Below are 17,246 nucleotides of genomic sequence, written 5' to 3'. Positions count from 1 at the left end.
TAGCTAGTCCTATTTTTACCGGGGAGACAAGAAGTGATGAACTGCTTCAAATCTCTCTGTAAGAACTTCAAAACAGATCGGCTTTGCCCTAATATGTTCCGCCTTCCTGTTATCGGGTGAAATTCTGACTCTCTCCCAGCCAAACAAATTTTAGACTTGTCAAATGAGAAGCAGCCTCCTTTTACAATGGTTCATATATCTCAGTGATTGTTCTAATTGCACAGTAAGTCTGTTTCGTTCAGTAACAGAGTTTACACCAAAGAGTGTGATTGTTAGCATGACCTAGTAGTGCACATTGTGGTCCATTCACTGATCAGAAAAATAAAAAATACAAAAAATGGCCTCTTGAGTTTCTAACTTGCCTGTCAGAATATGGGCCAACATATGACTGAAAGCAGTGCAAAGCTCTTCGGGGTCCTCATAACTTGTTGAAGTGCTATATAAATAAAGTACATTTAACTTGTAAATGTTTAGCTATAATAGGGGCTTAAATATATGAAAGGTTTTGAATTTTCCCATACATTTTCTAAAATGAAAATTTCAGAAAAAAAAGTCTTTAAAACTAGAAATGATTCTCTAGAACTGACAAACACAAATAAAAATCTAGACAGCTTTTAGAGTTACCTCAAAAGCCCTAATTTACTCATAATTCTTTATCTATGCACTCTATTTGCATGTTCGGGTCAGGTAAATCCTTAATAATAATTTAGGTGTTTCTTTGCAAGCACGCAAATACACCACCCCCTCTGTGGTAAACAGTTGTTTAAAATAAACTATTGCCAAATTAACAAGATGAGTAATTAATATACAGCTTTCACCTTCTACTCTATTTAAATCAGTTTATTTATGTAGCGTCAATTCAAAACACCTGATGCCTCAAGGCAATTAAAAAAAAGAGTAAATTCTTAAAATCGTCCAAATTCCTTATCATTATCCAATTATCTTATTAATTAAAGACTGGCAACCTGTCCAGGGTGTACCTTGCACCATTGACAGCTGGAGATAGGCACCAGCACCTAACGTGACCCCACAAGGATAGATGTGTTAGATAATGGATGGATAAATATATAATGACTAAAATGGCAAATATTTTCTCAATTAACGGCTCACTTGTCACCTGCATAACTAGTATCGTTAAGTGAACATTGTAGATGGTGAAATATGAATAAATCAAATGAGTTGTTAGCAGTGTTATGATGACTAGTGGTGGTGGATTTCAACATGAGGAGAGCCCCCAGTTTTAACTCTGCTTAGGGCGACATTTTACTACCTTTTAGCAGCCCTGCTCTCATGTAACTTGGTAAAGTTTCTCTCCTTATTAATAGGCACAGCAACAGTACAAATATGTAAGATCATCCAGAAACTGAATTTTAGAAATCATATAACTTTAAAGTTTTAAATAAACACCATTAGGTGTAAGTTAAAATAAAGATCCACAGATTTCTTCAGTGCAAGGAAGCCCACTGCTGGTCACTAGTGTTACACAGACGGATCAAGTTGATCTTTCAGGACTTTTATTTCCTTGGCATTACCGATTCAGCTCTCTGTGGGAAGAGATTTCGCCTTTTTTCCCCTCCTCTATGAGTCGTCCCCTCCTCATTAGCTGGATTTTTAACCCTGTCCCAACTGACTGCGTCAAACAAACTCTATTATCTGCATTTTTAAACAGACGTTCTAAAATTATAATGCAGCTCTTGTTTGTTTTCTGTTACTTTTTCAACTTTAATATGCACACTGTGTTTGCATAATTTGTTCAAAACACAAAAGCTCATGAAAAACACCGAGTCCTAGGGGAAGATGTCCCAGAAACTTTATCCCCTTTGAACTTCAGCGCATACTCATAACATCACTATGTTAAAGTCCTGAGGTCATACAAGGGGCTTTGGAAAAATCTGCGTTTTTTCCTAGTTCATCAAAATCAATTCATTATTGCTTTTTTAACCATTTTTCAAGCATTAGTCTTTATTTATGTGCCTTGTTATGGAATTATTTCAGCTTGGGAGCATTAAAACATTACCATTCTGTATATTCATCTAAGGCTACATGGCATTAGGGTAAACGTGATTTTGAATATCAATATTGGTTGGAATAAATCCATTTTTTTTTATTGCTCTTAACTTTCTCCTTTGTCATCATAATGCTTCCCACTTTGTTACCTGTATGTCGTGAATATGTGATCTAACCACCAGGCTTAGTTTAAAAGTGGAAACCAGATATTTACATATACTGTTTAAAAAGACACAACCAAATTTCTTTCTCACTTTCTGACATTAAATCTGAATAAATATTGCCTGTTTTTAGGTGAGATAGATCAGAGGAACAGCTAAGGTTGGGCAGCTTGGAGATAAAGTTGGAGAGACAGGATTGAGCTTATTTGGACATGTACTGAGAAGACAGTGGAAAGAGGATGTTGGAGGTGGAGCCGCCGGGGAGGAGGAAAAGAGGAGGAGCCCAGAGAGAATTTATGGACATAGTGACGAAGAACATGGAGAATGCTGGTGTAACCATTGGAGAGGCAAAGGAAGGGGTGAGATGGAGGCAGGTGATCTGCTGTGGCAGAAAGAAGAAGAAGAAGGAAAAAAAAAGATTACTGAAATAATATCTTTTTTTCTATTTGCTAAATGTCAGTATAATATTATATATAATAAATATTTCATTTAACTTTCTTCAAATTTAAAAGTTTCCATATAGTTCTATTGAATTTGGTAGAATAGCCTTTAAAAGATGTTCAGACATCTTTTCAGCTCTGCCCCAGTCTTCCCAAATCCTCCCTGTAGAAACACATGGTGCTGCCACCCCGATACATTTTGGGTATTTTTTTTTTTTTCAGGTTTGAAAGACTATCCCTTCTTTCTCCATATGTACCAGTGGCCACTATGGCCACACACTTCCCTTTTATTTTTTATCAGACCACAGGACATGGCAGCAAATTTGCATTTGCAAACTGTTATCTGCCTTTTTTTCCTTTATTTTCAAAGTATGGATAACAACTCTTACCACTCTACAAAGTAATTTGCTGTTGTTCTCACAATGATGCATATGTTTTTAACTCTAACTTGTCATCTTCTTGAATAGCTTCATTCCTGTATATCCCCATCGTGATTATGTGTGTGTAGAATCATTTGAATAATTTAATGAACCTTCAGGACTCTAAAAACTGGACCCACAGATGAACCATGCAGAGGCCAATTACCTTCCTGATATCATGCATGTTTTCTTTTGCTGCGGCTGTCATCCTGTTTCCTATCATTACCATGTACGCTGGCGTGTCGAGAAATGCATGTTAAGCATGTGTTATCCTAAGGGCATTTCCCAAAACACTAAAACCTTTAGAAGTATGTGTGTTATTTCTGATGCGCCAACTGCAAACTGGGATGAAGGACTCAGTACGACTGCCTGAGGACGGGGTAAATACTTCAGTTATGACATCATTGTCTCTTTTTTTCCCCCCATTTAAGGGTCTACTTCCCATCTAAAGATGAAAGTTAAAAGCTCCATGAGTGTTTCGAAAAGTGGTAGAATTGATCAGAATGTAGACCCAGCTGCTGTCTGTTGGAGCCAACCAAGGTATTCTGCATGGTGAGGCGAATAAATCTCCATCTGTTAAAAACAGAGAATACTGCGTCTCTAAACATTGCAAACCTCGTGACAGGAGATTAAATAGGGTTAATATTGGGTCATTACCACGTAGCACTAATGAAAGTTCTGAAGCAGTGGCATGTTATAAGTGGTAAATAAGAAGTTCTGATGCTCACATTACAAAATTCTTATGTGTATAAAATCTACTGGGGTCTAGCTTAGCTTGTAATGAACCTGGGCTGGCTGCAGTATCAGAAGCCGAGAAAGGTAATACTAGAGCGTTATTAGGCAGGCTTTTTTGATGCCATTAAAACCAGAGGCATTTTTTTTTAATGATTATTAAGACGGAATAGCTTCTCAGAGATTTGTTGTTTACACCAGTATGGATCTGCATTGTCCAATGAAACCAAAATCGCAGAGATCCAAGACATCTCTGACTGCAGTCAGAGTCGTTGCCGTTGACGCTCGGTTGACAGGTCTCCTCATATTGTCCCAGCCAAGCATTAAGCAGTGTCAGCACGAGCGGCAAGCAACAGCAGCTGCTGTTGTTGTTGTCGGCGAGATGGAAATGTCATAAAATAGAAAGAGCTTCTCTGTGCGTCTCTCTTTTAGCTCTCGCCGCACACAAGGCTGCTACATTTTAAAAATCAGGTCAAACTGAATATCCTGCCTCTGGCTGCTCTGACATGCTGGTAAAAAGACTCGCTATGGCTGTATTGCTGGAATCCCACAGCGTGTTGGTTGGGATAACGGTTTCCAGCTCCTATCTACACTTTGCTGTAAATTTGGAGCAAAAATCATACCAATAAATATATGAACTTAAATGAAAGTCAAGCTAATGGGCGAAGATAACTGTAAAATGGTTTCCGTTTTCTGTTTTGATCTTTTAAGATATATAGGGATTTTTTTTTAATGCAAGTACAGTTAAAAAATGTGAGCATTGTGAAAAAGATCAAGATTGATTGTCACTCATTTTAGAATGTGAAACTCGTACATTATATAGGATCACTGTAGAGTGAAGAATTGCAATACTTTAGTTCTAGTAATTGTGATTATGGCTTAGAGATAATAAAATCTTGAACTTCAGTGTCTTGAAATTGAGAATATTGTGAAAAAGTTATAGCATATTCATGGAAAATTGAGTGAAAGGAAAAAGTGTGGTAGGAAAAAAGCTCTCCAACAGCTGGGATAATCGCAGCCTTGAGACGATTGTCAAGCAATATCCATTCAAGAACTTGGGGGAGCTTCACAAACAAAGGAATGAGGCTGGAGTCAGCGCATCAAGCTCCATTATGTGCACACTAATCCTATACATGGGATACAAAAGTTACATTTGTTGTGTCAGACCACTCCTGAACCAGAGACTATATCAGAAGTGTGTTACCTATGCTAAGGAGGAGAATGAACTGTGCTGTTGCTCTGTGGTCAAAAGTCCTCTTTTCTAATGGACATTTGCATTTTATTATGAAATCAAGGTCCCAGGGCTGGTGAAAGAAAGGGGAGGAACAGAATCCATGTTGTAACTAAGACTAGAGTTGATTTTTTCACACGATCCACCTGAAGAGTGGAAGAGCAGGTAAGATGGTGTTGCGCATTCGCAGTTATTCATGAAAGGGACTTACGTTTCTTACTTACATTTTCGGAAAATGACTCTATATTTAACTATATTTGTATACATGTCTCTTTTAGTTTTACAGTTATTTCTAAAATCATTTTACAATATATTTCTTATCCTACTCATGTGTGGTCTACACTGACAGATTCTAATGTCTTTTGGAGCCGTTTCACCTCTTTTGCTGTATGTTCCCATTGAGTTTAAGCTTAACTATAACAGTTAGGATTAAACAGATGTACGTGTCACCTTAAGGCATCTGGAAATTGCACCTAAAGATAAACCAGCTTGTGGAGGTCCACGATTCTCCCCCTGGTATCTTTGCTGATTCCTTTAGATTCCATGATGTCACACAAGGAAACAGTGTGTTTAAGGTGTTGTCTTAAAATAAATTCAAATGTGTGCCTTTTATTACCTCAGATTTTGTGAATTAGCAATCAGAATCATACAAAGCCATACCATCATAATATTTGCCTTTCCCTACATTTTATTTAAATGTATAGGTAACTTTCTGAAAAAGAAGTTAACAACAAAAATAATATCCTGGTATATAAATACAACCATGACCCCTATAACATTTTGGACACCCTGGCTACATTAAAAGCACAGACTGTTTCCTTTACTCTACCCCGGTATACACAAGAACTACACAAAATTAAAACAGAGTGGTACCGCTTAGAACACCTGTGGAGGAAAAGTGGATTTGCTATTCACAAGGAGATGTACTGCAACAATCTACTCAAATATAAAGCTGCCGTTTTCAATGCAAAAACTCATTACTTTGCTACTGTCATCCAGTTTGCTGAACGAAACACTCTTTCCTCCACATTTAACAATGTATTGCATCCCACTGAGACATTTTGTTCTCAATTGCTCTCCACCTCCCTCTGTAATAGATTTATGGACTTCCTTGATGATAAAAATGAAAATATTCTTCACCTACTTACACTACCAGTCAAAGGTTTGGACTCACCTTTGTCATTCAATGGCATTTCCTTATTTTTATGACTTTCTACATCGCAAATACATAGTGTAGACATCTAAAACATTTTTCTAAACTCTCCTCAGCTGATGACATTTCTAGCGGAAAATATGCATATTATTTTCATAATCTTAGTTCAGGAAAGATAGACAGTCTTTCCTTTATTAGTTTGACCGAAGATTTTAGGCGGTTATGTTTCCTTACGTTATGGACACTGTTCTACATCACCAAACTCAGCCCTACATGTGTCACTGAAATCTTTTTTTAAAACTAATTAATGAAAGATTGTATTCCTTCCCTGAATGAAGAATATAAATATAATATGCATCTTTTTGCTAGAGATGTCAGCAAAAATGTATACAACTGCAATGTCTTCCTTAAATATTGATTTTTATGTACGGAGATGTTGTGCACGTTGGTAATGTAAATGGCTATGTCCATAGCAACTACCATAGCAATGTGACCACTTCACGTTTTTCTAAAAAACACACTGAAATCTTTTGCAAAACTAACAAATTATAAATAAATTTAATTATAATAAATAGATTTTCTACTTTTCCTGAATAAAATTATAAATGTCATGCATACTTTTCGCTAGAGATGGCATCACAATGCATATAACTGCATATTTTTTGTTGTACATGTTGTTTCTTATGTAACAGAATCTCAGCGCAAGTTGGTGACATAGAATCCTGCATACACAGCAACCACCGTAGCAATGGTATAAGACGTAACTGTCTCACGTCTTTTTGAGAACGTACTAAACTCTTTGGTAAAACTAATAATAAAAGTTTGTCTACCTTCCCTGAACGAAGATTATGACAATATTATGCATACTTCTCGATAGAAATATCATTAAAATGCATATAAACACAGTTGCTTTGTTTAAATGTTGTCTTTTCCACATAAAGTACGGGGAACATAAACGATGTCCTATTTTCGCCTTTGAGAAACTTGACAGTCACATGACATGATTGCAAGCCAATGTAAATTAATTGGCCAAATAGAAGTGAAACGTATAGAGGAGTGACAATACTACGTTTCTCCCTGTGGACCAACATGGCTTTTACATGTTTTTTAGTCAGACTGGGTTTTTCCAGAACTCCTCAATACAGCAATAATTACAACAATCCTAAAAAAAAACCCTGTCTAGATCCAAATTACATAGACAACTGCAGATCTATTTGAAATTGTCCTTTTGTGTCAAAAATCTTGGGGGGAAAAGTACCTTTACAGGTTCACTGTCTTCTGACTAATAAATCTCTTTATGAACTGTTCTAGTCTGGTTGTCGTCCATTACGCAGCACAAAAAAGAAAAACAGCTCTGGTGAAAATGAAAAATTAACTTTTAGTGGCAGCGGATTCTGGACTTCTTTTTATTCTAATTCTTCTTGACTTGACAGCGACTTTTGACACCCTCTTGCATTATACCCTTCTTAACTCTCTGGGTTGTACTAATGTAGTTCTTTCTTGTTTCACATCATATACAGTATCTGGTCGTATCCATTATGTTCAGCAAAAGAACCACTAATCTCAACCTTATTTCATAAGGGGTATGCCCCAGGGCTCTGTCCTGGGGCCGTTACTTTTCATAATCTATCTTCTCCCCTCTTGGCCATACATTAAGAAAGCATGACATCCAAGTCCACTGTTAGGCAGATGACACTCAGCTCTATCAATCTAATAGGCCCAGAGCTACACTCCCTCACCCTTCTCTCCTTAACCGTTTACAGCATATTCAAATTTGTTTTCCTCATAACTTTCTCAAATGCAACAAAATTAAGAAGAATCTTGTTTGTACCAAATCTACTCTTTCCAAATCTGGCTGTTTTTCTTTATCCATCAATATTCTTACTCAGTGTTAAGAATCTGGAGGTGGTACTTGATAAAACTCGTTCACTGGCCACACTGTATAATAAGGTCTAGCTTTGCCATACTTCTATAACCTCCTCCCGCCCAGCTTTCCACTTCGGGTCTAAGATCTTTCAGCCACATTTCCCCTCAACTGAGGGAATGCAGAGTCTCTGGACCTTCATACAGTTTCATCACTAACCAAATTCAAGACCCGTCTCAACTCCCATCTGTTTAAACATGCCTATCCCACATAATGCATCCCAAATACCATAATGGACCTTTCACCACATTTTATGTGTATTTTATCAAGTAGTTTTATAGTATTTTTTGTGTTATTAATTATGCTGCTTTTATGTTTTGTTCATAATGTAAGATAATGTTGAGAAACTTTTAAAGGTGCCGATAAATAAACTGTATTTTATTCTTATTATGATAACAAATTATTTTACTTCCAATATTCTGACATTTAGCAAACAAATAACAATGCTATCCTGATTATTTTTTAAATATCTTTTTAGGATAAAAAACCACTTACATTTGTTATTTACAAAGGTATTTTCTGTCTTTATTAGATATTCCGATTTATAATTTTTCAGTATTTTATTTTATTAAGAGTAGAAAGTGTAGGAAAATGTTTCCTCAACAACCGCCCTGCTCATGTCAGTTCTATGATAACATGTATTTAAACAGCTTTTGGGCATTTCCACAGATTTTCTTGTATAATTTTAACAATTTTATGTGTTACTTTTTTTGATTATTAGTTAGGGTGGAAGTCTACGTTGAATCCTGTAAAACACCTTAAGGTGCACAAAGTTAAATGAAAGGGGCTGGTTGATTGATTGAAAAACATAGTAGATGAACAGTGTTAAAGCTCGATAAGGTGTTTGTCTTCCACCTTGTTTACTCCTTCCTTTCCTACTCCTTATCCTATCCTCCCCCAGTCGCTCAGGCACTTCACTTGATCTGCACAGTTTACAAGAGCTCTCTTGTGCGGCTCCCATTATCATTTCACACAAAGACAGTTGCAGATAGTGCTGGCGCATAAAATGAAAGAAGGGACAGTTTAAATCTCCTCCAATCATAACAAATCAGCGATTCAACCTCCGGCACCAGGCTAAGAAGATTACTGTCATTTTCCACCACTTGTCCCTTGTAGCTAACAACCTCCAATTAGCAAATCCCGCTGTGCATATCTGCGACCTGACAGGGAGCCACCGCGACAAGCAAAGAAATTAGAAGTCCTGCATGTTAATTCGCCATGCTCTGGCAATCTGTGTCAACGTCAAAACACTTGCAGGGGACAGACGTTTCGAAGGAACTCGCAGCAGCCAAGGAGCAGACATTAGGAAGAACAATAAAGTCCCAAAACAAACAGAACTACATTAGAGCTGCATAAGGCAACGGGGCAGCTGCAAGAAGCAAACGGAGGAAACCAAATAAAGAAGCCTGCAATTATGAAGTTTGACCATGCAGTGTGTTATTTTACTGTGTCTGTATTAGCAGAGGAAAAGGTGGAGTTATTGACTATATTTCTACAAACCATAAAAAGCCTTTCATATTATATTAATATGCTTTGATTAGCTATTTATTATGACACAACATATTATGGGTATAATTGTTACCACTTATCCTAAATCTTCAGTAATTTCAAATATTTGGGGCTATTACATGCAGGGCACCTTACACTTACTGGCTTCTCTGGCAAAGGTCAGTGAAAAACTCAAAACAAATTTATTTTTCATTGTGCAAAAAATAAATAAATGAAAAATCGACAAAATGTAACCTTTTAATTTAGTACTCAGAGGATGGAAAATTAAGTAACTCACTGGTAACACACTCATTTGCACTACCGGCATTTTCTTCTAAAATAAACGTAACCTTCTCTTTTTAGATTGCTCAGAGTGTTCAGGAAATTTTAATTAGTAATTAATTGCTTCCTCATTCACTGAGGCATGAAAAGGACGTGAGACATAAACCGACTTTTTATATTAGCTACTCTTCAGAATAGAAAAGACAAGATCTTATGCCACTGAAGTAAGGCCAATGTTTGAAAAACCTACTTGCTTAAACTTGTACAGATTTTATAGAGAGCAAAAATGAAAAAAGTTTAAAAACAACTGGAACTGTGCCAAATAAAGATTCTCTGTAAGAATTTGAAACTATAATATAAGAAAATATAACTGCAGCATTGTAACCCCTTTGTTACCGAGCAGCCATTAATTATTCGTATAATGAGAAAAGGTGATGTCCCACCATGTGTGAGAGAACCGTCACTGTAAAACATTTTTTGTAATATTCTAAATCAAAGACAAAATCTTTAGTGCTGATGTGTTAAACGCTCCTCTCCATCACATGTATTAGAGATTAGCATCTCCATGACTATTTGATGACAGAGACCACTTTGGCTCAATGGGAGGAGTCTTCTTGTTGATAGCTTTCTTCCTTGCCACATGTCAGTGTGCCCCTGGACATTAAGCCCAAGATGTGTACTGCTACTAGGTGAAAGTGTCTCTAGTGTAAAGTGCATTGAGTGATCAGAAAAGCGCTGTATAACTTCAGTCCGTTTACCATTGACTCAGGTAGATCCTAACCTTGACTTTTTTCCACAAGGTTACCAACATTTCCAAAGCCAAGCACACCATGTTAGACAAAACTTAAAAGCTAAAAAGGATACCCCTACTCCAAAAGAAAAAAAAAAAAAAATCAGAAAATTGAGGAACTAACAGGAAGGTTGGTTGTAACATCAAGCCTTCCTGTTATCTGCCGAAATGTTTGCTCTCTCTTGGTCTGTTGCATTCGGAATGTTGCACAGTCATGTCTAAGCATGTTCCAAAAAAAATTCAGATATCCATCCAAATTTTATAATCCTGAGGAGGACACAATACCTGGTCACAGGTTCTTACCTGTTGCTGTTGAGACATTCTGAACGGTAAACCCGCAGGACCTGACTTGGGTTGTAAACAGACAGCTCCCGATGTTGAGATCTGTTGGTTCTGGAAATGGAGGGCTGAATGTGGCGGATTCTGGCTCGGTGGCGGTGACTGTTGATGTTGCTCCGTCTTGCTCATTGAGTTTGTCATGATAGACACGGACTGGCTGGAGGGATGAGGCGATTTGGGACTGAAGTGCAACGTGGGCTTAGAACTGAGACCCTTCATGTCCAACTGATGCGAGGCAGTATGGCCGTTTGACTTAAAGAGGCAGTTGCTGATCCCTTTATTATGCGAGCCAATCTTCTGCTGACTAAGCGTGGCCTGGTTAGAGACTTTTGTTTTGGAAAAACTGTTGGTGGTGGGTTGAGCGCCCATGGATGAAGTCCAGCTAGTCATCCCTACATGCTGGCTCTGGTGTTGGTGATGGAGAAGAGAGCCTGGTTGTAGCTGGTTTGCTGCCATCTGCTTGAGCTGCTGTGCGTGGGATATTTCTGGCCAGCAGGGCATGGTTCTTGTGTGTCCTGTCTGGGCATTAGCTTTCTGCGATGTGCTGGTAGAAGACGTGCTGCTCAGTGTGAAAGAGGGACCTGCTGAGGCTGGTCGAAGCTGCGGCGAACCATTGTGACACTGTCCAAAATCCTGCGAGTGCTCCGTCTTGATCATCTTTTCCACGGGGGAACACAGAGTGGCCGCCGCTCCTGCTGAATTCGGCCGGCCTAGATCCAAACCAAAGGTATCGTCCTGCTTTAGCATCTTCTCAAACTCAAGATCGTTCAGCGGAGGCACTGACTTTGTCAGTTCATCTATGAGATCCTGGAGTTCTGGGTCAATCTGCCCACTACCTTGCTCTTTGAAGTCAAAAATCATCTCTGAGTTGGACTGCCCACAAGACTGAATCTCTTGGGGCTCTTTTTTCATCTCTTTCAGAGTCATGTTGAAAATGTCTGATCCTATTCCATGGGGCATCATGTAGTTCTTCCTTTGCATGCCGATGGTTGAAGACCCCTGCAGAGGGTGGGTTAAGTTGTGGTTGCAGGAGCCGTGACCCAGGCCACCTGCGTCCAGACGGGCACGCTTAAAGTCGGACCCAGAGAATCCGCAAGACAGGCCGTTCTGCTTCGGTGCGTGTCCAGGTGCGTTTCCTTCCATCTTCCTCCGCAGAGATCCTTGAAGCTGCAACACACAACACAATTCATTTTTACCACTCCAAAATAAAAAAAAATTAAAAACCCATAAATGGTTATGCAGTTTGAGAAAAAAAGACCCGTTTCACACTCAAATTTACAACTGGGTTAATCGTTTTTGATCTAGGAAACTTGACCGATCAGTGAAATTCAGGGAGAAGCTTTTCTATACAGATAAAGTAGTTATTCACTACAAATGCTACAAAGGAAATAATTTCACAACTTTATTTTTAAGGCATATAATTACAAGCACAGTCTGGTTACTAGTATCAAGGTAGACAGAGGTATTAAAAGGTTTATAGTTTCAAAACAAAAAAAATGTTCGTCACACAGTTCCTATGGCTTTAAGGCCTTTGATGAGATGACAGAGATAGAACTGGAGGGACCAGAATTTCTCAGCTGTATGAAGCAACGTTGCCCCTCCCACACCTGTTTCTTTACACTACGACTCACATAGTTCAAAGAGGGTTCGGATATTTGTTCCTTGCTTGATTTGCAAATCAGTAGTTTAGTTGACAGTCATGGTCTACTAAACTAAAGCGGTACTTCCCATCACTCTTATTAACTGCTTATAAAGTTCAGTTCTTTATTGTCTCACAGGGGAAAGGTTGGTGCACAGCAGCAGTCAAAGACAGTCAAAGCATAATCCACACGTCAACACAATGTTCCACATAATAATCAAATATATCAGCAAGGATTGAAATTAAAACAAATCATGTTAAGCATCCTAAAACATGCCAAGCTTTGTCAATGTTGATTACGAGCTTTAATTTCACTAGAGACAAAATAATACTTGTACCGACTGCGCCTTATAGCTGGCAACCTGCACCTTCGACATGAAGGAAGGGGAACTAATTCCTCTAACAGGGGATGGTCTCTGTTGGCTAGGATGGTTTTGGCCTTTTATCGCCACCTGTCTGTTCCAGATATCAGACAAGGTGTGCTGTTCAATGCCAGTTATTCTGCTGCCAGTTTTACCAACATTAAAACAGACAGTTCTTATTTTTCAAGGACAACATCCCATACCAATTACAATAAAACCAAATGTTAAGACAGACTCAATACAAGATCTATAGAATAAATTAATCAGTGTTTTACCAATGTTAAACAGATTCACTCTTCTAGAAAAAAAAATTGTCTTTGCAGACCCTTCTTGCAAATTTCTCCAGTGTGTTGGTCAAACAAGATCATTTTCCATGATTGTTTCCATGTTCTTGTAACTGTCCACAGCTTCCACTAAAATGTTCTTTTTCACATAGAATTATAGATAACAATATTGTAACTGTAAATATGTTATGTCATTTTAGCAGCAGTAAAATTAATGGCTGTTTTTTGAAATCCATTTTCGCCCTACATTTCTTTGTAAATAACATGCTCCTATGACTCTGTGGTATTTTTGCTCAATTCGAATCTCATATCTGCTCATGTCTAACTGTAAACCATCAAGTCACATCAGTTTGCACAATTTGCAGATCATTTAAAATAAGACGGCAAACTTCACCGTCTTACTTAAACATTTGGAAAACGGTAATGAGACAACAGAAACACACTGGGCTATAACGTAGCTCAAGGCAGAGGATGGGATGAGAAGATAGTTAGGAATCTGATACAGACTGTGGAGGGGAAGAATAGCTCCTTTGTCTGATTCCCTCATTTGCATACATTATATTTTCCACCATTGTGCTTGGTTAGATAGCAGAGTTTCTCCTTTGTGGCTGAGATTCTGCTTCACATGCTGGCGCAGATATCTGATTTCCTTTTGTGCTTCGCTCATGTCTTCATTTACGTATGAACTCAGCTATGACTCACAGCTTCAGCCGCTCCGCTGTGCTCCGCAAAATCTGTGTTACACGTTAGCAAGCAGCACCCTGAACTAATTCTTTTTTTAGGAACGTGTTTACGAAACAACAAATCTCATTCTTCATCTAAAGTCAATAAGTCATTGACAACAAGCCGTTGGAGAGGAAGCGTTTGGCGTTGATCTTGCACTGTCGTTTAGACACACACAAAAAAGGCTTGTCTTGCCATGTTTTAATGTGAGGGCTGCATGGAACAAAATGGCTGTGATTGTGGCCCAGCCTGCATACAGGAGAGCCGTATCAACGTGTGTTGTCTGTTTCACTGTGGGAACGAATTTGAGTCATTTCCACCTGCTGGCTAACATTGCATTAAGATGATTCACTGCCTGAGGGCTAGAGTGAATTCAGCACTTCTCTACATGTCTGCAATCTTCAAGCCTGTACTACCTTCTACTATTACTGGTACAACTGCATGTGCATTTACAGCCGCATTAAACTACTGTCTAAAACGTTTACAAGGTTTATTAAAGGGCTGTGCCTCACTAAACCTTTTTTATTAGAACTAATAAGTTGTCATATTTGGAAAGTAATGCTAATGATGTTGAGTCAAGTCAGTTACTAAACTTGACTTGACTTTTGATAGTGAATTACTTTATATATATATATATATATATATATATATATATATATATATATATATATATATATATATATATATATATATATATACTGTCATACAATTTACAAGCTGGTACTTCAGAGGATTCCATTTGAAGTAAACACTGTGTCAATGAGAAATGTCCTAGTCAAATCCAAAGCAGTGTCTTGTGCTTCGATAAAGCCATTTTTTAAAGATAGGTATTGGAGTGTGGTGCGGGTCAATTTCGTGGATAACTTTTTAACGTGCAGCTCACAGAATGTTGTTTTAACCCAAGCATACAACTGTGTACAGCATTTGAAACTGTATTAAATGCCCTGCACATTATGTTGTTTTCCATATCCATCTAAATAGTTTTCATGTTTTACAATGATATCTACAGCGAACAGGCTTAAATCGGAGGCAACCGCACTTTGAGAGAGCTAGCCACTTGAGCTAGGCTCGATTGCGCTCCAATTTAAGCCTGTTTGCAATCGTACTAGCCGCTCCAGTCTCCTTTCTCTCTGTGTCATGGCATCTACTCAAACAGCTGGGAGAGCTATGCAGAGCACATATGTGACACGGATCAAAACATTTTACGACATTTAATCTGATCAGGAAATCCCTTGTTTTAAACCTTGGTGTTTTTGTCCCAAAGCAAGCCAACGCTGGTGGATTTTGCAGCAGAAAAAAAAAGAACTTAAAATAGCTTTTGATCTTACTCAGTGTTGACCTTGAAGAGAGAAGAATGAAAGTTTACACTTATCTAATGACAACAGGCGGTAAGAGTTCATCCCTAGTACCCAGTTTTCTTTGTGCCCAATTAACTGCATAGGCCTACGACTGAACGAGGCGAGTAGAACACTTTTGCACAAACCTAACTCCCTTCAAATTTACTCAAAAATAATTAATAATAATTCAGCCAGAGTCACTCTTCTCTGTGTATGGAACAACGCGATTTCAGTCAAGACCATTTTCATCAATCCGATGATCAGAATGGGACGAAATTATAGTGACAATTCTTAGCGATTTATATTTGGCGCTTATGTTTTCTGGGACCTCTCTGCCCTTCCATGTGCAAACGCGCCGTTCCCGAGGCTCGGGAGAGCGGCAGGCCGCCGAACAGAACAGCATCAGCGACAATAACGACACTGATTAATTCAGACACGGTTTGAAAAAGGAGAAGTACAAGTTGGTTGGAAAGCAGCTTAAAGAGGAAGCAGCAGGCATTTGTGAGAGGCTTGAACAATGTAATTTGCAGCAGAGAGAGCAGCTTGATTAGCTGATGTACTGATCTGAAGCCTCGCGTTTGCTTAGCTCGCCTAAACTCTGTAAAGTCTAATCACAGATCAGTGAATGTTAAAGCAAACCGCAGCATAACAGGCAGGAGACCTAAAATATGGGTCACCAGAACAGCTGCAGCATCAAGTAATGAATGGTACTGTACTGCAGGTAATAAATCATTTTGGAGTGTTTAGCTTCTGCTCTCAATTGTGTCATCCCTCTACATTTCTAATAGTGTTGTCTCAATCAAACATATAAGGATTGAAAGAAGGGGGGAAAAAAAACATGATTTGTAAGGTTTACCTTCTGAGGGCCAAAAAGCAAAGTTTCAGGGTGTTTCATTTCCATTACTAAAAAAGGTAAATAAGTCGATCGTATTGTCTTCTTTACTGTTTTTTATGTGACTGCCTTGTGTGACATTTTTAATTTCTTTAATGGGATTAATGAAGGATATTCTACGTATCTTAGTTTTAAAATGCCTAATTCAATGAGGTATTTAATCAGAAGGGAAAAGGTATGTTTCTCCTGCATTTCACAGTGAAAATATTAAAGATCTACTTATTTGTTCCCAGCCTCCTTTAATGTCAGATCATACTGTCTTTGTTTCTCTGTGGCTTGCATTAGGAGTGTCCCAACAGCACTTTCAGGAAGTGTGGCCATACTATCAGGACTTGGACCATATTTGCACCTTATTACTTAGTACAAGAATTATAGGCTTTAGTTTTGCTTCAGAGTCTAGATAAAGGTTTGTCTCTACCTACAGATTTCTTCTGGGTTTTTTTTTGTCACTTAAGAGACACAGAACTCCAAATTTCAATATCAGATAAAGATAACCTAAGCGAATACAAAATTCAGTTACCAAATTATGATTTAATTTGAGAAAAAAGCTCGGCAAAAGACATCCAAACCAACGTGGACCTGTTTGAAAAACAAACCGAACAAATATTTGTGCCAACCTTGGCGGTAACAACTCCAAGTGTTTGTTATAACTGGGAATTAATCTTTATAGGAGGAATTTTGGCCCACTTCTTCCTTCAGGAATTGTTTTATTTCAGTCACACTGCAGGGTTGGCCTGTTTAAAGTCATGACACAGCATCTCGATCACCTTTAGGTCCAGACTTTGACTAGGCCAGTCCAACTAATTCAGCTGTTTTTGAGCCATTTAGCAGTGGACCTGCTGGTGTGCTTTGAATCATTGTCCTGCTCCATAATTAATGGTTTCCATTACTTATGCTAAGGTATAACATTAGATTTTTCTTCAGGTACTCTGACTTTCTCCTATAGTCTAAAACATGACTGTAAGGTTATTACGCTAATCTAAATAATCATTGATTAGTGTTTGCGTGCATTGCTGTTTGTGCTCTCTGTCGCTGTGTTGCCC

The 17,246-nt window shown here is 38.2% G+C and overlaps 1 protein-coding gene across 1 annotated transcript in view; it reads right to left on the bottom strand.

Moving 5' to 3' along the window:
- The window catches only part of zmp:0000001236 (mastermind-like protein 2), a 65,431-nt gene that overhangs the window by 5,655 nt on the left and 42,530 nt on the right, over positions 1 to 17,246 (bottom strand). The window contains exon 2 of the mRNA XM_012875247.3: positions 10,931 to 12,133. Coding sequence (XP_012730701.2) covers positions 10,931 to 12,133 — 1,203 coding nt within the window. The remainder of the gene's footprint in view (positions 1 to 10,930; positions 12,134 to 17,246) is intronic.

This window comes from Fundulus heteroclitus, chromosome 18 (genome assembly GCF_011125445.2).
Source record: "Fundulus heteroclitus isolate FHET01 chromosome 18, MU-UCD_Fhet_4.1, whole genome shotgun sequence".
Taxonomy (NCBI): Eukaryota; Metazoa; Chordata; class Actinopteri; order Cyprinodontiformes; family Fundulidae; genus Fundulus; species Fundulus heteroclitus.
This window is presented reverse-complemented; position numbering and strand designations above follow the sequence as displayed.